Genomic DNA, 22,069 nt, shown 5'->3' on the forward strand with positions numbered 1-22,069 from the left:
TTGGAATTCTCTCTCTTCCTCTCTCTCTACCCGTTGCTTTCTCTCTCCCTCTCTGTCTCAAATATATAAACTTAAAAAAATATTAGATTGCATAGTTTGTAAATTAGATTAGATTAGATTGCATAGTTTGTAAATTGCAAAACAATTTACAACTTTTAATCCATGGCTATTTTATATTCCACAACGATAGCTTTGGTTTTGTCTTAAACTTTATTGTATATACTTACATACTATTAAAATTATGTATATAGCATCTATTAAATGAAGAGGCTAGGGATTTCTGATTTTTATAAACAAATATATTTTAAGATGACTACAATATAATCTGTTAATAACAAGCTGTCAGTTTGATGGTTTCTGGATAACCCTGGTAAATCAATATTTTATGGAAAATTATAAATAATATTTTAGTTGCATGAAAATAAAGTGCTTAGAAATCTTCAATAAATGGATAACTAAAAGTTAGTGAAAACTGAAATTTCTTTAAAAATGAAGAACAAAATATTATTTTGAAGTAGCAATGAATATTAAGAAAATATTTTTAAAGTGGACACTATTTTTCTTACATATTACACATGCTTTTGAAACTTCCTAAAGTTTCCAAAATTACATATATTATTTTAAATGTAGACAAAATGCATTAAAGTGAATTAGAAGAGATAGTCATGAGTTTAAGAGAGCTCTGTGTTTAAGCACCATATTTTTTGTTGTAATTTCTGAAGGACACCATATTTGCAAGGATATTTTATGGTATGTTAATATGTATAGTTCAATCATTCTACAAAACTATAGCTACAGAAAACATCTGCATGTGAGCATATTCGAAATGCCTCATGATATCCACTTAGCTGAGTCTCCCCAAATTCTTGATCCACAAAATCATGAGCAAAAGAAAATGGTTGCTTTGTGCCACTATGTTCTGGGGTCATTTATTATGTAATAAGGATACCAGAACACAAACTGAGACAATATATATACAGTGTTTATTAAGATGCATTAACACAATGGTTGCTAGGCAGTGAACACTTCTCATGGACTCCTAACATTTATTCCATGGGAAGGGAGGTCTGCTAACATACCAGTCCTAGACTTTCCAAATTCTTAATAAATCTTTCCCATGAGGAAAGTTCTTTTCAAACAAAACGAGTTGATAATTTTTCATAACTACTAGAGAAGAAATTTCTGTATATAGTTTTGAGTGGCCTGGGGTTTAGACTATAAAATAAAATATCACAACCTTCTGGTTATTTGCTAACTTTTCATTAATAAAATAACTGAATATAATGTATCTTTCATTTTTGGTACACACATAAAGAAACATCTATTAAATGAAGAGTAAATACTACCTTTAAGATGAGAACTCTTAGGAATTTTAGAGTGGTCAGGAAAATAATGAAAACGTGAGTTAGGAATATGAAGGTATACTTAATAAGGCTTTATAGATATGAAAATCATTATTTTGAGAGTGATCTTGTCTCAAGAAATATACTAAACTGGCATAAAAACAATCACCTACAGTTTTATATATCTAAAATATAAGTCCTTTCAGATTTTGCAACTGTGCCATAATAATATCTATGATTTCCTGTTAATAAAAATTGAAAGTAAACTCTATATCATTTCTCTGGATTGCCAAAAGATATTTTATAAATTTGATTTTCAATTTGTATATATAAAATAAGTAAATAAAAACAGCATAACTATTACCAAAAGTGATACAAGGTCTTAAAAAATGCCATCATTTGGGGTGCCTGGGTAGCTCGGTTAGGTGTCAGACTCTTGGTTTCAGCTCAGGTCATGATCTCACGGGTTCGTGGTCGGAGCCCTGCTCCACGCTGACAGTGCAGGACCTGCTTGGGATTCTCTCTCCCTCTCTGTCTCTGCTTCTTCCCTGCTTGTGCACTCTCTCTCTCTCAAAATAAATAAACTTTAAAAAAAATGCCATCATGAGGAGAAAATGAGGTAAATAAGTGTGATATATCATATGTATAATATTATATATGATACATACATATATATATATCATATATATGAATACAATTCTTGCAAAGAATAAATAGCAAATAAACAGGTAAATGGCTATTTTGTCAATTTATGGAGTCAGCATGTTAAAAAATTACATAACGTGTTAGAGGGACAGAAAGTATATTTCAAATAAGGTGGTTTCAAATTTTTCTGCTATCACTGTTGGTAAGTCAAATGCACTTATATTTCAGAAATGACTATGTTTTGCAGACCTTGATTTAAATTAATGAAAGGTTTAAAGGAGTTTCTCTTCAATATTGAGAAAAGAAATCTAAGCTTAATCCTACCCTCTTTCATACGTGTAAAATGACAGTTCCATCGTATCATTAATTCACTCTCTTTTCTTTCTGTTTCACTTTCTTCTATACTTTGGAGTTTTATATCAGTAATTATGAAAAATAACAATAATGAAAACCTACTAATTCATTTCTTAGTAATTTGAATGCATTCTATTGACAGGTCACCAATTTACATGGGAATGACAATTGCCAGAATGCTGTTCACTTACTTCTCTTTCTTAGATTCTAAATTATATGAAAGCAGCAACCTAATCTTCTGCTACACGAAGACAATTCTAAAGAGTAAGGAGTTAATAACAACCAGCATCTGGAGAATGTAAATGACTTCCATTTTCACAACACTGGGTACAGGAGGGGGGATGTTAAAATTGCAATAAGAAAATTTACAGATTCGAAGTATGCCAAAAGTCCATGAAAGCAAACTTAAGAATATCAATAACCTAATATTTTGTGGCTTAATGAAAAACAGCTTTAAATATTATACTTTCACTCTTTTCTCCCCTGACCTTATTTTTAGGCTGCTTGTGGTGGAGTTACCCTTTTAAAAATTAAACCATTTCTTGTATTCCTACAAGTTACTTGAGAAGCTGGAGTCCACGGTGAGATTTAATAATAGGCAAAAACTCTGAAAATACAAAGGTACTGAAAATCACTAGATATTGAGTTCCTGTTACCTTATCGCCTTCAGAAAACGTGATGCCATCTACGGCTCTTTTCCAAGTGATTTCTGGAATAGGCTCCCCTTCTGCTTCACATGTAAGCGTGACTTCACCGTTCTCATGTGTAGTCTCATTTTTAAGCTGTATTATGTGAGGCTGTACTGTAAAGAATATATACATTACTCAATCTGTATGGGAGGAAAATATTACCACTCAGACTTAAAAGCCATGGCAGGCATTTGAGTCCACATGGGTCCAGTACAAAATTATCAACTTTGTGGCAGTTCCTGCAACGTGCTTTGCTTTAAAGGAGTGCCAAGAGACAGTTGAACGCACAGAAGAAAAAAACTTTAAAAATAATTCTCATTGATTATCAGAAAAATAATTTGAAGTGGCTTAGAAACCAGCATACAAATTATGATTCCTTTCAAAATTTTGCAATTTAAAAGACACTTAATTATTTTTTTCCCTCTCTTAATGCAATAAAATTAAAATTTCCAGTTTAAAAGTCTCAGAGTATCTATGTTTCTGTGTGTGTGTGTGTGTGTGTGTGTGTGTGTGTTTATGTGTGACATCAGCTTATTTAGTGATTATCTCTTATGCTCTAAAAATGATTTCACCAAAGAAGGAAAATGATGACTATATCTTGAAGATGTATGAAGTATAATTATGCATAATATTTAAAATATTTATGAAGTAAGTATATATACATGTTATTTTTTGATATTCCAATTGATTTATTTTCCCTTAGTTTATTTTAACAATATTTTAGGTATTTTGGCTAATAATTTCTTTATAATTATGACTTCAAAAATGAGAAAAAATGTCTCCTAATTTAAATTATTTTTATATTAAAAACTATGTCTATCCACAAATTTACATGACACCACAGAGCTTTATGATTGTAAAACTGTATAATCTGTACTTATATTTTGGTACACCACAAAGGGATAAAAGCTAGCACTTGTTATTTCATAAAAAGTAACAGTTTACTTAATCTTTAAATGGAATTAATCATGTAATATAAATAAGTTGTTTTAATCTGAGAAAATTAGGTTCCTATTATAGGAAATATGGCATATATACTTTTTACTAACTCAGTGTTTACTCCCTTGACTTTAATGGATTTAGGTAGATTTCTACTACATATATATTTGATTTTGTGTCAAACATAATACAAATTTGTTCAGTGTTACTATACAAAAGTGATTACAACAGCAATGTAGAATATCATTCAGTGTTTTCTATTTGAAAAGATGAAAGTATTAGAAACATTCTATTATTTATCTCTGTTCTCATTCACTGCCATCCTAATAAGAACAAAAACCTAATATTTCATAAGAGCTCTTTGATGCAAATTGAGAATATCTACCTTTTGGGATTATCTCAGAAACTATCATTTGTAATTAATTTATTTTTATACTGAGTCATATTTATTTAGTGTAGGTTTTAAAGAGAACAACCTTGTTAAGTGAGGAATAGTGCTATAACAAGATAAGGGCTTCCTATAATTTCTAACAGTTTTGAGTTTGTTTACTTTTTCCTCTGCATGAACCATTGTCCTTCTTACTCTTAAAGAATCTTCCTTCTTTCCTTTCCCTGCCCTTCATTGTGAAATCATTTTGATAAGTGTTTTGAAAAATGGAGAAAACATATTAATTATTACTAGTGCATTTAATTTTTAGTATTATGGTTGTTAAAGACAATGATATATTCTAAATACACTAGAAAAATTGCTTTTCTTCTTACAATCATAAATGGAAGCTAAATCAATCATATTAATTTTAAAACCCTTACTAGTTATCTATTTTTTGTAAGTTCCCCAAAGAAGGCAATATGGCTCTTAGTACATATGGAAGATATTCATATTTCCTTTTAAAAAAATGAAAAAAGGAGTATTTACTAATGGTTACACATAGACATTTCCTAATTATAGCTTTATAGAGGTATTGTTTTGAAGTATATTCAAAGTACAACTAATCTCAGTATGTGTCACTTAAAGATTTATGAAGACCAACCCATATTATATATAAATTGTAACGGATCCCAATATGTGTAATTTAAATGAATTTTCTTCCATCTTCTGTTATGAGTCAGCCAATATTTTACAAGAATATACATGTATCGTTTCATGTAATTCTCAAAATAATTCTATCTGGTAGCTGCAATGCTAAAATATATTTCAGATGAGAAATGAGATTTAATTTTGGAAAGTTAGTGACATATAAGTAACAGAGTACAATTTGACTCAGACCTCCCTCTAGACATCATAATTTTAACCACTATGCTGTAATACTTACCAAAGACCTGGAGGAATGCCTGTTTTTCATCTTCTCCTGCTTTATTTGTGGCCCTGCAGATATAAGGACCCCCATCACTATTAATTATGTTCCTGACAGTGAGTTCTGTATTGCTTCCTTTTAATATGTATTTTTCATTTTCTTCAATGAACTTGCCATTCCTAAAGAAGAAAACAGAGGTTGATCTTCATAAATCTGACTTCATAACTCAGAATGAGATTGTACTCAATTTTTTGATCACTCATTGTCAATCATTTCATGGCTATTGATAGACAAGGCTATATTCCAATCACAAGTGTACTTTTAGTAGCTCAGTGAAAACTCAATTACTAGGCATTAAAATTATACTTGAAAACTGCTTTGGATTTACAGACAAGAGTAACTTTTGAGCTATGTTGAAATCATAACACTCTTTTTTGGCAAAAAAGCACATTCGTTCAATTTTTACCTTATTAGCAAAAAAATTTTGTGTTGCTGATCTTAATTCTATATACACTTTTTATGTTGGTGAGTCAACACACATTTACTAGGTCCCTAGGACACATTTAAGATAGTTTCTATGGAAATATCCCTTAAAGAAGTTTCAAAGTAAATGCAATTTAAATACATTACCAATTTATATTGCAAATAAGTATTACCAATAAAGGGGTAAGATGAAACAATTATTTGCAAGCGCAGTTAGAGAAATTATGCTGAATATGATGACTTAATTCATTAATGAGAAGAAATCACTTTTCTTAGATATGTTCCCTCTTAGACACCAATAATTTTCAATATTTTCCAAGTTCTTTCTGAACTGAAATAGTCTTCACTCTCTTCCAATTCCAGTTTGTGTTGTCTGTTAAAACAATATTTTTCAATTTTTGCCTGTAATATGTACAATAAAAAATATTTTAAATATATTTAAATCGTAAGCAATCCACAGTTCCCCTTAATATGTGTGGAACCTTCTTGTAATGTATATTCCCTTCCATTCAAGTTTATTCTCCTTATTTACTCTTCCTCCTCCTTTGTTCTCTTCAGTTTTCCTTCTATATTTTTTTTGTATAATGGTATTTTGAAAGACTGAATTGATTGCAAAGCCCATGGATGTAAAATGTTTAGGATCTGTCCTTAGAGGATGGGGTATCTATTTGTCTACACAAGTTTAAATTTAAAAACAAATCTCTGAAAAAATTATTTTAAAAAATTCCTAGAATGAGAGAACATTTCTTCAACACACTAAATGATCATTCCAGTGAATTCTGGTTTCACTTAACCGAAAGCGGGGTATGGTGCATATCCTAATACAATACTTATCTTTCTATGACTCATTAGCATCTGTTTTTCCAGTTTCTACTGACATCTCTAAAGATATCATGAAATGTGCAAAAATATCATAAGAGTGGGGTCCAAAAGTAGGGTTTGTGAAATACCCAAAGCAAATGTATATCTATATATATATATAGATACATAGATATCTCTCTCTATATATATAGATATATATGTTGCTCTGTATTTTTATATATTTTTATATTTTATGAATCTAAAACTAACAACAATGAAATATGATATTCCAGCCTTTTTGTCCAGAATGTAATATATATAGCCTTCATAGTAATTAGTGATATAATATATTTCTTACACTAGCCAAGTAGAAATTACTAATTTGTATAACCATAACAAAACAACAGTAAGAATAATAATAATACATAGAAATTTAAGCCATCTGTGGTTTATAATACACTTTCCCTATAAATTCTACCTGATTAAAAGCTCACAATTAGCTCATAGATGTCTATTTTCACTCCCACCGTCATTCACAGATTAGAAAACAAAAATTTGAAGTATAATTTTCACACCCCTTAATTCACAGATGAAGACAAATAGGTTCACACAGTAATATAAGAAGCATAATAACTAAATTCTAGTGCTCTTTCTGATAAAGAGGGTTGTTTCTCTACCTCATGTGAAATATCATGATAAATGTTTGAAGTACGGCAAATGAGTGAGACATGGCTACCTATCATGAAGAATTGATAATATGACTGGCAGTAACAGAGGATAAGGTAGATATCATTAATGAATTTATTCATAACTTCTTGTATGTTAGGTAGGGGAAAGAGGTATCTACTATAGTAGGAGAAAAGGCAAAAGATGAGTGAAATACTTCTAATTTTCATGGGGAAAAATTATGATTTGGGCTTTGCAGTGGATGGGAAGATCTAGAAGAGTTTTAGAGGAAATAAGTATATAAAGACTATGTTCCCTTCAAGAACTTCATTTAAAAATATCAGCAAGGGAACTAACCAAAGTAATAGTTTCTAAATTCCTCTCTCTTAACAAACTTCTGATATAGAATATACTTGTTATTATTCACAATCCACTTCTGGAGAATGCCATGTGTGCAAAAGACTTTCAAAGAATTCTGGTGGAATTATATAAGCTCATACTTGAAACTCAAACCACTTCTCTAAGTAATGCTTTTCTAGGCACAAGAAAATAGGTATGAGAATCATGGAATCCACCAGAAACTCCAACTCTACAAGAAACATAATGGCAATAAATTCATATCTTTCAGTACTCACTCTAAACGTCAATGGACTAAATGTTTAAATCAAAAGACATAAGGTAACAGAATGGTTAAGAAAACAAAATCCATCTCTGTGCTGTTCACAAGAGACCCACTTTAGACCTAAAGACACCTTCAGATTGAAAGTAAGGGGATGAGAACCATCTATCATGCTAATGGTCAACAAAAGAAAGCTGGAGTAGCCATACTTACAGACATTAAAAAAAGACTGTAACAAGAGATGAAGAGGGCATTATATCATAATTAAGGGCTCTATCCACCAAGAAGACCTAATAATTGTAAACATTTATGCTCCCAATGTGAAAGCACCCAAATATACAAATCAATTAAGCACAAACATAAACTCATTGATAATACCATCAGCATCCTTTCTTGATAAAAACCCTCAAGAAAGCAGGGATAGAAGGATCATACCTCAAGATCATAAGAGCCATATATGAAAGACCCAATGCTAATATCATCCTCAATAGGGAAAAACTAAGAGTTTTCCCCCTAAAGTTAGGAACAAGACAGGGATATCCACTCTCATCACTGTTATTCACAGTAGTATTGGAAGTCTTAGCCTCACCAATCAGACAATGCAAAGAAATAAAAAGCATCCAAATTGGCCAGGAGGAGGTCAAACTTTCACTCTTGGCAGATAACATGATATACTATATGTAAAACCCAAAATATTCCATCAAAAAAACGCTAAAACTGATCCATGAATTCAGCAAAACTGCAGGATATAAATAAATGTACAGAAATTGGTTGCATTCCTATACACCAACAATGAAGCAACAGAAATAGAAATCAAGGAATCGATCCCATTTACAGTTGCACCAAAACCCATAAAATACCTAGGAATAAATCTAACCAAAGAGGTGAAAAATCTATACACTGAAACTATAAAAAGCTTATGAAAGAAATTTAAGAAGACACACACAGAAAAGGAAAAAGATTCCATGCTTCTGGATAGGAAGAACAAATATTGTTAAAATGTCAATACTACCCAAAGCAATCCACATATTCAATACAATACCTATCAAAATAATACCAGCATTCTTCAAAGAGCTAGAACAAACAATCCTAAAATTTGTATGGAACCAGAGAAGACCCCAAATAGCCATAGCAATCTTGAAAAAGAAAACCAAAGCAGGAGGCATCACAATCCCAGACTTCAAGCTATACTACAAAGCTGTAATCATCAAGACAGTATGGTACTGGCACAAAAACAGACATTCAGATCAATGGAACCGAATAGAGAACCCAGAAATGGACCCACAAATTTATGGCCAGTTAATCTTTGACAAAGCAGGAAAGAATATCCAGTGGAATAAAGACAGTCTCTTCAGCAAGTGGTGCTGGGAAAACTGGACAGCGACATGCAGAAGAAGGAAGTTGGACCACTTTCTTACACCATACACAAAAATAACTCAAAATGGATGAAAGACCTCAATGTAAGACAGGAAGCCATCAAAATCCTTGAGGAGAAAGCAGGTAAAACCTCTCTGATCTTGGCCACAGCAACTTCTTACTCAACACGTCTCCAGCGATAAGGGAAACAAAAGCAAAAATGAACTACTGGAACCTCATCAAAATAAAAAGCTTCTGTACAGCGAAGGAAACAATCAGCAAAACTAAAAGGCAACCGACAGAATGGGAGAAGATATTTGCAAGTTACATATCAGATGAAGGGTTAGTATCCAAAATCTATAAAGAACTTATCAAACTCAACACCCAAAAAACAAATAATCCAGTGAAGAAATGGGCAAAAAACAGGAATAGACACTTCTCCAAGGAAGACATGCAGATGGCCAACCGACACATGAAAAAATGTTCACCATCACTCATCATCAGGGAAATACAAATCAAAACCACAATGAGATACAACCTCACACCTGTCAGAATGGCTAACATTAACAACTCAAGCAACAACAGATGTTAGCGAGGATGCAGAGAAAGAGGATCTCTTTTGCATTGTTGGTGGCAGTGCAAGCTGGTGCAGCCACTCTGGAAAACAGTATGGAGGTTTCTCAAAAAACTAAAAATAGAACTACCCTATGACCCAGCAATTTCACTACTAGGCATTTATCCATGGGATACAGGTGTGCTGTTTCGAAGGGACACATGCGCCCCCATGCTTATAGCAGCACTATCAACAAAAGCCAAAGTACGGAAAGAGCCCAAATGTCCATCGCCACTGGTGGATGAATGGATAAAGAAGATGTAGAATGTGTATATATATATATATATATATATATATATATATATATATATATATACAATGGAGTATTACTTGGCAATCAAAAAGAATGAAATCTTGCCAATCTCAACAGCATGGATGGAACTAAAGGGTATTATGCTAAGCGAAATTAGTCAGAGAAAAACAAATATCGTATGACTTCACTCACATGAGGACGTTAAGATACAAAACAGATGAACATAAAGGAAGGGAAGCAAATCAATATAAAAACAGTGATGGGGACAAAACATAAGAGACTCTTAAATATGGAGAACAAACAGAGGGTTACTGGAGGGGTTGTGGGAGAGGGGGGATGGGCTAAATGGGTAAGGGGCATTAAGGAATCTACCCCTGAAATCATTGTTGCACTCTATGGTAACTAACTTGGATGTAGATTAAAGAGAGAGAGAGACAGAGAGGAAAGAGAAAGAGAATGAATCATGGAATTATGGAATTAGTGGAAATGATAAAGAAAGGAGGATAATTCCACTTTCAACCACAATGGAGTAACAGGGAACCATATATACCCTCTCATTGTAAACAGCAAACAACACTAGACACAGATTAAATGATAGTTTTCAAGTAGCTCAAGACAGTGACCTCAGAAGACCACCATATCCTGGTACTTGAAGAGTGTTTCCAGGCTGCGGCTCACAGAGGGAGAGCCCAAACACAGCTAGGGAGAGTTCCCAGTAGGAAGTGGTTAATGTAGCTAGAATTTGTGGATCAGTGAATGTAAGAAAAAAGAGCTACACAAGAAAGATAGTAGAGAGATCTGCAATGTGTTCCTAACCAATTTTTAACTGAATACTTATCAGTAATTGCATGCCAGTAAGACCTTCCAAAGAAAGGGAAATAACCATTGGAAAAGATAAAGCACAACAATCCCAGAACCAGGAATAATTTGCATCTCAACCATCCAGAGTAGAGAAATTTCCTAAAATGCAGGACATTAAGTCACCCCTTTTATTTTTTTATTTTTATTTTTATTTTTTTTATTTAACATTTATTTATTTTTGAGACAGAGAGAGACAGAGCATGAACGGGGGAGGGTCAGAGAGAGAGGGAGACACAGAATCAGAAGCAGGCTCCAGGCTCTGAGCCATCAGCCCAGAGCCTGACGCGGGGCTCGAACTCACGGATGGCGAGATCGTGACCTGAGCCGAAGTCGGACGCTCAACCGACTGAGCCACCCAGGCGCCCCAAGTCACCCCTTTTAGAAGAATATTGCCTCAATAACAGAAGCATATTAATCCCAGGTTGTAGTTGCACTAAAAGAGCCTAAACGCAATCTTCAAAACATCAAACTTTTCTCAAGCTATTTCTGTATCTAAAAACAAAGTAAGAAAATACAAAAACAATCACCACTCCAAAACATAAAATCCTTAATATCTGCACCCAATCAAAAATTACCAGGATAGTATATAACTGGGAAAATATGACGCATAACAAAGAGAAAATTCAATCAATTAAAAGATCCAGAAATGACATAGATTATCAAGTTAGGAGAAAATACTGTTAAAATAACAGTTTCTCGTTGAGAAGTGAAGGTTTTATACCCTATATCAGGCACCCCAAACGTTGGGACCTACACTATAGAAATGAACACCCCAAAACAGCTGACTCTGCAAAGCAAAAGGGCTTACATCCAGGACATCCAAAAGGCTATGGAAAATGAAAAGTTTGCTTTTAAAAAAAGTCTTACCCAGACTTACTCATGCCAGGAATCTACAAAAAAATGCAGTTTTGAAAGCACCTTTCTATATGCAATGGAGATTCATCAGCTAATGTTCAATAATGTGCTGGAGACACAGGGACCTTGTAGGACTTTCTCCAGAGGAGAAGATGCTGGTCGGCACCATTTTTAAATTCTCACTCAACATTTCTAGTGTTGTAGGGCTTCTCCACCCCTGTGCTCTCCCACAGTCCTACTGCAGCTGCCTGGCTTGCCCTGCCCATGAGCTCTGCCAGTCTTATTATTTCCAGTTGGCTCACTCTTGTTCTGGGCTCCCTCTGGGCTCCCTCACAGCCTCTCTGAAGCCAGCAGGTTCACTCTTCCCACATGCTGTGTATCCCTGGGCCCTGCAATAGCAAGCTTCCCATTCCGCCCATGGGTTCTACCTTATTAAAAATAAATTATGCTACATAGATAAGCACAAATGTGTAAGAGTCAACCAAGAACTCAGGCAAGGTTGAATCATAGTTCCATCATGTGCACAAGGGCACTCCTCTAGAATGGGAGAGGTAGCTGTTCCATCTAATACACAGGAACAAAAATATGATGGAGAAAAGGAAAATTGGAAAGCAAGAATACACTCCAAAAGAAAAAAGAAAAACAAGATAAAACCCAGAAAAGAAAAAAAAAATCCTTGATAAAAGAGAGATAAGTAATTTACCTGACAAAGAGTTCAAAGTAATGGTCATAAAGATGTTCACCGAATTGGAAGAAGGATAGATGAACACAGTGAGAACTTCAAACAAAGAGACAGAAAATGTAAGAAAGTGTCAAACAGAAGTCACAATACCGAAGAATACAATAACTGAACTAAAAAAAATACACTAAACTAAACTAAAGAATTTCAACAGCAGTTTAGATGAGTCAGAAGAACACATCAGCAACCTGGAAGACAGGGCAGTGGAACTCACCCAAAGAGAACAACTAAAAAAACAACAATAAAAAGGGAATTTTAAAAAGTGAAGATAGTTTATGGGAACTATGGGACAACATCAAGTGGCATAACATTCACATTATAGAGTGCTAGAAGAAGAGAAAGAGAAATGGATACTTTAAGAAATAATGGCTGAAAATTTAACCAACCTAGGGAAGGAAAGAGACATCCAGGCCCAGAAAGAACAAAGAGTTCCAAAGAAGATGAAACCAAAGAGATCCACATCATGACACATTATAATTAAAATGTTAACAGTTAAAGAAAAAGAGAAAATCTTAAAGTTTGCAAGAGAACAACATGATACATATAAAGACTATCATAAAATTACCTATAAGACTATCAGTTGATTTTTCAGCATAAACTCTTCAGGCCAAAAGAAAGTGGCATGATATATTCAAAGTGCTGAAAGGAAAGACTGCCAACCAAGAATATTCTACCCAGCAAGGCTATCATTCAAAATAAAGGAGAGATAGTTTTCCAGACAACCAAAAGTTAAGTGATTTCATACCATTAGACCAGCCTTACAAGAAATGTTGAAGGTACTTCTTCAAGCTGAAAATAAAAGGTACTAACTAGTAAAAGAAAATATATGAAACTAAATATCTGATTGGAAAAGCCAAATTTACAGTAAATATAGTGGATCAACCACTTAAAAATTTACAAGGAAGGTTAAAAAACAAATGTAAAATCAACTATAGTTATAATAATTTGTTAAGGTATACACACACACAAAAGATGTAATATATAACATCAGAAACAAAACATGTGGTGGGGGAATAAAAATCTAGAGTCTAATATGTATTCAAAATTATGTTGCTATCAACTTAGAACAAAATGCTACACTGTCTGTTATATGGGAACCCTAGTAGACACACAAAGGATAATGGGAAAGTAATCTAAACACAACACTATAAAGAAGTATCAAACCACAAGGGAAGAGAGCAAGAGAAAAAAGAAAGGAACAGAGAGGAACTACAAACCATTCAGAAAACAATGAAAAAAAAAGGCAATAAGTACATACCTATCAATAATTACTTTAAATGCAAATGGACTAAATTCTCCAATCAAAAGATAAGTGACTAAATGGAAAAAAACAAGACCTATTGATGTGTTGTCTATAAGAGACTCACTTCAGATCTAAGGACACAGAGATTTAAAGTGAAGGGATCGAGGGATGCCTGGATAGCTCAGTTGCTTAAGTATCTGACTTTTGATTTAGGCTCATGTCATGATCTCAGGGTCATGAGAGATTCAACCCAGCATCAGGCTCCATGCTGAACATGGAACCTGCTTAAAAATTATCTCTCTCCCTCTGCCCCTCTCTTCAACTCACATGTGCTCTCTCTCTCTTTCTAAAATAAAATAATAGTTAAAAAACAAAGTGAAGGGATAGGAAAAGATATTCCATGCAAATTAAAATGAAAACAAAGCTATACTATATCAGACAAAATGATGACTTTAAAACAAGTACTACACATGTAACAAGGAAGGCATTAAGTAATGGTAATGGGGTCATTACAAAATGAGGATATAACATTTGTAAATAATTATGTGCCCAATATAGGAATACCTAAATATATAAAGCAGGTATTAAGAGACCTAAAGGTAAAAATTGACAGCAAGACAATAAGAGTAGAGGACTTTAATACCCCATTTACACCAACAGATCTATCATCCAGACATAAAATCAATAAGAAAAATTGGCCTTAAACAACACATTAGTCCAGATGGACTTAATAGATATAAACAGAACAGTCTATTTAAAAGTAGTAGAATACATGTTCTTCTCAAGTGACATGGAACATTCTCCAGGATAAATGGCATTAGGCTACATACAAGTCTCAATAAATTTAAGAAGATATTTCACATACCAAGCATCTTTTCTAACCACAATGGTATGACACTAGAAATCAGTTACAAGAAAAAAAAAACTGGAAAAATCCCATAAAAAGGAAGCAAATCTTGCCATTTTTCACAACACAAATGGATCTTAAATGTGTTATGCTAAGTGATACAAGTCAGACAGAGAAATATAAATACCATATGATTTCACTTACATGTGGAAGCTGAAAAATAAAACAAGTGAACAAATAACACAAAACTATCTCCTGGATACAGAGAATGGATTGGTAGATATCAGAGGGTAAAGGAATTAGAGGGTGGGTGAGATGGGTGAAGGGAATCAATTGCATGGTGACAGATGGTAACTAGACTCACTATGGTGATCACTTTGAAATTTATATGAAAATCAAATTATGATTTACACCTGAAACTAATAATGCTATATACCAATTTGCCTTGGAAATAAAGTCCTCCATCAAATGTGTAGAGATAAAAAATAGAAGGATGAAAAATACTCTGGTGGATCTGAAAGTAGATTAAACATTACAAAAGAAAAATAATCAACAATTTTGAAAATATATCAATATAATTTAGTGAACTTGAAGACATAAAAATTTGCAAAAACAAAAAAAAGGGCTGAAAGTTCTATCTGATATCATTTTATTCCTAAAAAAATTCCTTTAATAATTTTATAATATTGATATGATGTTGATAAATGTATAAACACATACCAGAGCTTCAAAAGACATGAAACAAAACAGAGAGAACTGAGCACAGAAAAATAGACAATGCTTGTAAAATCATTAAGGATATAGAAGATGTGAACAATATTAATCAACCAGCTGACCTATTTGATATTTAGAGACTACTCCATACAACAGTGGAATATATATTCTTTTCAAGTGCACAAAGAACATTTAAAAATTTAGATTATAAAATGAGACCCAATAAATTTAAGCAAATTGATATTATACAAAGTATGTTTTATGACAATTAAGAAATTCAGTTAGAAACTAGTGGCAGAAATATATATGAAATATACTCAAATATTTGGAAACAAATTAACAACATTCTAAATAACCAATGTCAAAAATAACATTACAAGAACAGGTTTGAAGGAGCACTTGCACCCCAATGTTTACAGCAGCCTTATAAATAATAGCCAAATTACGGAAAGAGCCCAAATGTCCACTGACTGATGAATGGATAAAGAAGTTGTGGTATATATGTAAAATGGAATATTACTCAGCCATCAAATAAATGAAATCTTGCCATTTGCAATGACATGGATGGAGCTTGAGTGTATTATGCTAAGTGGAATAAGCCATTACAGAAATACCATATGATTTCACTCATATGTGGAATTAAAGAAATGAAACAGAGGGACATATAGGAAAGGAAAAAACAAAAACAAAAAAAGGGGGGTGGAAACAAACCATTAAGAGACTCTAACAACAGAGAACAAACAGGGTGGTTAGAGGGAGGTGGGTGGGGATGGGCTAAATGGGTGTGATGGGTATTAAGGTGTGCACATGTGGTGAGCACTGGGTGTTAGGTGTAGTGATGAATCACTAAATTCTACACCTGAAACCAATTTTACACTATATGTTAACCAACTAGAACTTAAGTAAAAATTTTGAAAAGTAAAAAAAGTATAGAAAGGGAATACTGTAAATGACTTAAAGCTAGTAAAAACAACTGGAATGAAATGGACACATTGCTGAAAAGATATACATCACAAGAGACCACTAAAGACAAAGGTATTCCTGGGATAGACCCAGATCTGTGAAATAACTTGAATTTGTAGTTAAACCTCTACACAAGAAAAGTTCTAACACAGGTGGTTTCACTGTAAATTTTCCCAAATATTTAAGTAAAAAATAGTTAGTATTATATACAAACTCCATCAGAAAACCAAAGAGGAAACACTTCCCTAACTCATTCTATGAATTCAGTGTTTCCCTGATCCCAAAGAAGTCAAGAATAAGAACACAATAAAACAATATCTCTCATAACCGTGAATGTGGCAATTTTCACAAATTATCTGCATAGTAACTCCAGCAATACATAAAAAGGACAATATAGCATAATCAAGTGGGTGTAATCCAAGGAATGCAAAATTATTTTAACATTTGGAAATCAATGGAATTCACTGATCTAACTGGCTTAATGCTAAAAATCCATATGGTATTTTCAACAGATGTAGAAGAGCCATTTGAATGGCACAAGGGGAGAGATATTTTAGAGTAGCTGCCCTTTCTCCCACTTTAGCTTTCATGTCACCAAGTGTTCCTGATTATCTTGTGAAAACTTCTTATTTTTCCCCACTGTTTGGTCCTCAACTATTTCCCTTATAGGCTGCACTTATTTCCCTTGGATATAGTATCTCTGTGCAACAGGTACTGGATCCAGGTACTGGATCCTTCTCGCTGGGCTGCTTCCCTACATTACTTAATGTTTATAGTATTTTACATTTTTTTTTAGCAAGGATAACATGCTTATAGCCCTACATAAATATGTCAAAATAAAAACTTCTAATGCTAATTTTCACTCTGTCAATGTCACTACCATATACTTCCATTCGCCCATTATATATTAAATATCCAGAGAATAGAACAATTATTATTTACACCATTATAGACATTAAGCTAATGTCATATGAAGATATAAAGATTAAAAAATGTAGATTTAAATGATTTATTATGTTAGCCTCAGAATCTGATTTATTCTAGCCTGTATGATAATTACGTTTCCACTTAAATATGAGAATTTTGAACAAATGTTGAACTTTAAGACAGAAATTTAAACAGAAGGAAGTCTCTCTGGAAAGATATAATGATGAGAATGAGATTCTAGAACAATATTTGTTCATTGTAATGAATGGTCCAAGAGCTTTTCTGTGCTGCAATTAGATGTAATATTGACTCTTTAAGATACACACTAGAAACCAGAAGTCTCTGAGATACATGATTATTATCTGGGGTGAATATGTTAATGTTTGATGTGTAATCCTTTTAAAAATACCAACATTATGTTACAAAGGAATCAGTTTGCAAAGAACATCTAAAAACACCTATTTAAAGAAATATCTCGTTTATTGCTACCTGCTATATTAAATGGATAAAGGTTTGGAAGTTGCAGAATATCAGTAAATGTTCAGGAAGTGACAGAATAAAATAAAATTGGATTGCAATTATTCTTCTTTAATATTTTTTTAAACCTAATCCTTACAATTGGCCCATTTTTGACAATGTGGAATATATTTTTACTTATTGTTTTCTTGTGATTATTCTTACACTATTTGGTTTGTGAAGTGTAGAAGAGATTCTATAAATATTTGTAGCTATGCTTAAGTAGTAACCCGAATTAATAACTAGTATGAATTTATAAAATTGTCCATCTGTAAAGTTTCATTGTCTCCCTTTTAACAGTTAAAGCCACAACCTAAAAGAATGACAACGTTGATATCTGTTTGATGTTAATAAAAATGAAGTAACATTTAACAATTCTAAAAATATATATATATATAAGTAAACTGTTAAAGAATGGACTTAGGATAGAGTGTTTATTCATTTGATGAAGTAAGCTTTTTAAAAATGACATTAAATTTATGAAAATTTAACTGCACATAATTAGCTTTTTTTCTGAATAATACAGTCCATAAAGAAAATATATAATTGAATTGAATAGAATACACTTTTATATACATACAACAATGGTGCCATTAATGCTAGCATTCCTATTTCCATATAGTCTCTAGCTGTAACATTAATGTGACTGAATCAGTCATACGCGTCCTTGGGCCCATTTTGGGCAGAAACCTGCATTCTAGAAAGAATAACCAGTGCAATGGGTGTAGTCTTTGACTTGGGTTAAATCACTCTGTTAATCTCTTTTACAATTTAACTAAAAACAAAACTGTCATAAACTTCAAATGAAACTCCAAAGAATGCTCTTATTCTTGATAAAATAAGATCAGAAATATTTTTCCATGAGATTGATCCTGGACACAAGCCAGAAGGATATGTATCTGTAACCTACCTGTACCAGGAGATAGAGGGTTCGGGAGAGCCAGAGGCCCTGCAGGATAATGTCATCTCTTCTCCTCTCTCTGCTGTGGCATTAAAGGATTTCTGAGGCATTGTGATCGCTGGCGGCACTGAAAAAAGAGATGAACACAGATTAAATAGAGATGAAAAACATTTTATAAACACCATTGGGACTTTCTTACAGGTACTTTTTGTTGTTGCTAATTTTAAGCTTTAAAACTTTATTGTTTACGTCTGTATTTATATCAACAGGACTGACTTGGTTGCACAGTAAAATAACTTTAAGACCACTGATCTGCGTGCCATGTACAATAATGAGATAATTCGTTCTAATGCTATTGTACTATTTTTAATCTATCAAACTAAACAAGAAAGTAGACATTTTAACCAATTTATATGTATACTTTTTTGAAATATTTCTCAGAAAAAGACAGACAATACTATCCTGACTTACATCAATACTGAGATCTACTTGGAGCATAAATGGATTTCCTATTTGAGTTCTCATCGGTATATGTAATTCTATAAGCAATTATTCACCGCTTCAAGACAGGGCTTTCAAATTAGGTGTCAAACCATAATGTTCTTTCTGATTAACTGCACTTAATTTCTTCACACAACTATAGAACATTTTATGAAGAGAAACTGCTCAAGACATAGAGAGTATGAAATAGATTTTCATGAACAATTCAATTTTAAAAATTAAGCTTCCCCAATTTCTAACTAATTACATTGCAAAAACTGTATATGCTGCACATTTCGGACATGTTGAAACTGTTACTAAAATGTACTGTTTGCAATAAACAAATCAATAGCATCCATAATAGAAACTAAATTTCAAAGTACAGCATAAATTTTGATTTAATGCACGCTTTTATGATTTTCAATTAAATGACAAAATGATGCTCTTAAAATTAATTATATTAGTAGAATTGTTTTTTACATATTTAGAAGTGTGATAACAACTGGGGTGCCTGGGTAGCTCAGTTGGTTAGGCATCTGACATTGACTCAGGTCAAGATCTCGCATTTGTGGGTTCGAGCCCCACAACAGGGTCTGTGCGGACAGCCCAGAGCCTAGAGCCTAGAGCCTAGAGCCTGCTTCAGATTCTGTGTCTCCCTCTCTTTCTCTGCCCTTCCCCTACGCACACTCTGTTGTTCAAAAATAAATAAACATTAAAAAAAAGTGTGATAATAACTAAATATCTCGTTTATTGCTACAATAGCATTCAGGTCAGCATTCATGCTGTATTGTTGATGCTGATGGTGCGGATAGGAACTGATATGTATCTTAGCAATTAAGTGCAATAAATCAAGTCTCTGCCTTTATGAATTTAAATACAAGGTACATGATCTGACATGCTGTCTCTAAAATAACATAATAATTACACGTATTACAATAGGATGGACTTTTTTTCAGACATTAACTCTGCATTTTAAATACATTGAAATTTGACTTTCTGTATCTAGTTTTCCTTCTTTTGTAATTATGGAAAAGAACACTTTAATCAAAATGTATCGCCTTTCCTTTTCTTATGATAAACATAGGTGCAAGAACACTGTCACTATTTTTATTACAACAATAAATATTTTAACCATTAAATAATTACAATGAAAATGTACTTCTTAATAGAAATCCTCTCTAGAGCAAAGTATTTGTGTAAATAGAAACACCTCCAATCGGAGAATCACATGCTCCAGTTCTTGTCCTATGACTGTTACTCGCTTAAACAAACTATTTGTTCCTTATCATAATTCTCTTTTCTATAAACTGAACTGCAAGATGATCTGCAAGAACTGACAAATCTTAATGTTTACATGTTATGATACAGTAGCTCTACTAATGAAATGGGTGTTCTTACTTAGAGTGTGCACTTGTAGAACAATATTACTATTGCATATTTATACAGTAGTAATTTGAAGAGTAATTCCAGAACTATTCTGAAGGATAATAGCCTCAAAACCTGCAGAAGCTTTCACTAGTTCTGATGCCAAGATGTGCAGGGAATTTGTTAGCCACTGTGTTAGACTATAGAGCACTTTTACGTATATTATCTTTGGTTCAGAATTTGCTATTGAGTTGGATTAAACAATTTTAAAAGGGATTACAATTATATTTCATCCAAATTTCTTGTCTCATAAGACCCATATGTAGTATGTTTTTTCTACTCTATTTTACCTTCTTAAAAATACTTTTTTTTTGTATTTGACTATATCCGAAATATCTAGTTCTAATAACTTTACAAAGATTTATATTGTGTATATTATGTAGTCAATCCTTTCTGATAAATTTCGGTTTTCATTCTTCAGCTTCAAGACACATGAGAACGTGTAGGGAAGTGGCTCCAGAACTCACTTAGACAAAGGTTTTGGCCCACCTTCATGTTACAATTAATTCCCTTTGCTGGCTGCAGAGGCACCAAAGATACCTCTAATTTGATGGCTTAATTCACTTGCATCAACAATGACATCCAGCGTCCATTTGCCTTCTGTGTCTTGCAGTCTTCCCCTATGCACTGTCCCTAAATATGTCTCAGAAGATGAAGAACATTGTACTAAGCATGGAATACTCACGTGATTCAAGTTGATCAGAACAATAATCCCTCCAAATTTATTCAGGATAAGGAAAACAACTTCCCAATCCCCAATCACCACCACTGTCAGGAAAGCTACTCTTTTATAACACATTGATTAATCAGATCTGGCCAAAATGTATGTCATCAAATAAATTCACATGTATGTCCTCTCTCTGGCAGAGGACTACTAACATGAAGACTCATGGTCCTTTCTTATTTACTTTTCCTTGCTTACACTCTTAAGGCTGTGTGGCATTCAGAAATTAGCGTAAGGGAGGATTTGAAAAAGATCGTAGAATAGTCAGCACCAGGCATCTGTCTCCCTACCTAGGCAGCAATTGCACAGACAGAATCTGTCTAATGTAACTATCTTGGATCTCTGGAGTCTATGGTAGGCTTGCAGCTTCCACAGGGAGGCATGGAAGGTAAGTTGTAAGCAATATCTCAAACAGGTATCTGTATAGCCATCTTCATAGCAGCATTATTCGCAATATTTAAGAGTGGAAGCAATACAAATGTCCGTAAATGAATAAATGGATAAACAAAATGTGTTATATGCACAGAATGGAATACTATTCATAAAGTTAAGGGGAGCCTGGGTGGCTCAGTTGGTTGAACATCTGACTCTTGATTTTGGCTCAGGTCATGATCTCAGGGTCATGGGATCTAGCCCTGTTCTGGACTCTGTGCTGAGTGTGCAGACTGCTTAAGATTCTCTCTCTCTCTCTCTCTCTCTCTGCTCCTCTCGCCCACTTTCCATTTCTCTCTCTAAAATTAAAAAAAAAGAAAAAATTTTAAAAAAGTTAATTCTGACATATACTTCACATGGATGAACCTTTAGGATGCTATGCTAAG

At 33.2% G+C, this 22,069-nt stretch overlaps 1 protein-coding gene across 1 annotated transcript in view; it reads right to left on the bottom strand.

Moving 5' to 3' along the window:
- Positions 1 to 22,069, bottom strand: part of NCAM2 (neural cell adhesion molecule 2) — a 222,499-nt gene that overhangs the window by 159,792 nt on the left and 40,638 nt on the right. The window contains exons 6-8 of the mRNA XM_042954333.1: positions 18,632 to 18,749; positions 5,284 to 5,444; positions 2,999 to 3,144 (exon numbers count right to left, since the gene is read on the bottom strand). Of these exons, the coding sequence (XP_042810267.1) occupies positions 2,999 to 3,144; positions 5,284 to 5,444; positions 18,632 to 18,749 (425 nt within the window). The remainder of the gene's footprint in view (positions 1 to 2,998; positions 3,145 to 5,283; positions 5,445 to 18,631; positions 18,750 to 22,069) is intronic.

The sequence above is a fragment of the Panthera leo genome, chromosome C2 (genome assembly GCF_018350215.1).
Source record: "Panthera leo isolate Ple1 chromosome C2, P.leo_Ple1_pat1.1, whole genome shotgun sequence".
Classification (NCBI taxonomy): domain Eukaryota; kingdom Metazoa; phylum Chordata; class Mammalia; order Carnivora; family Felidae; genus Panthera; species Panthera leo.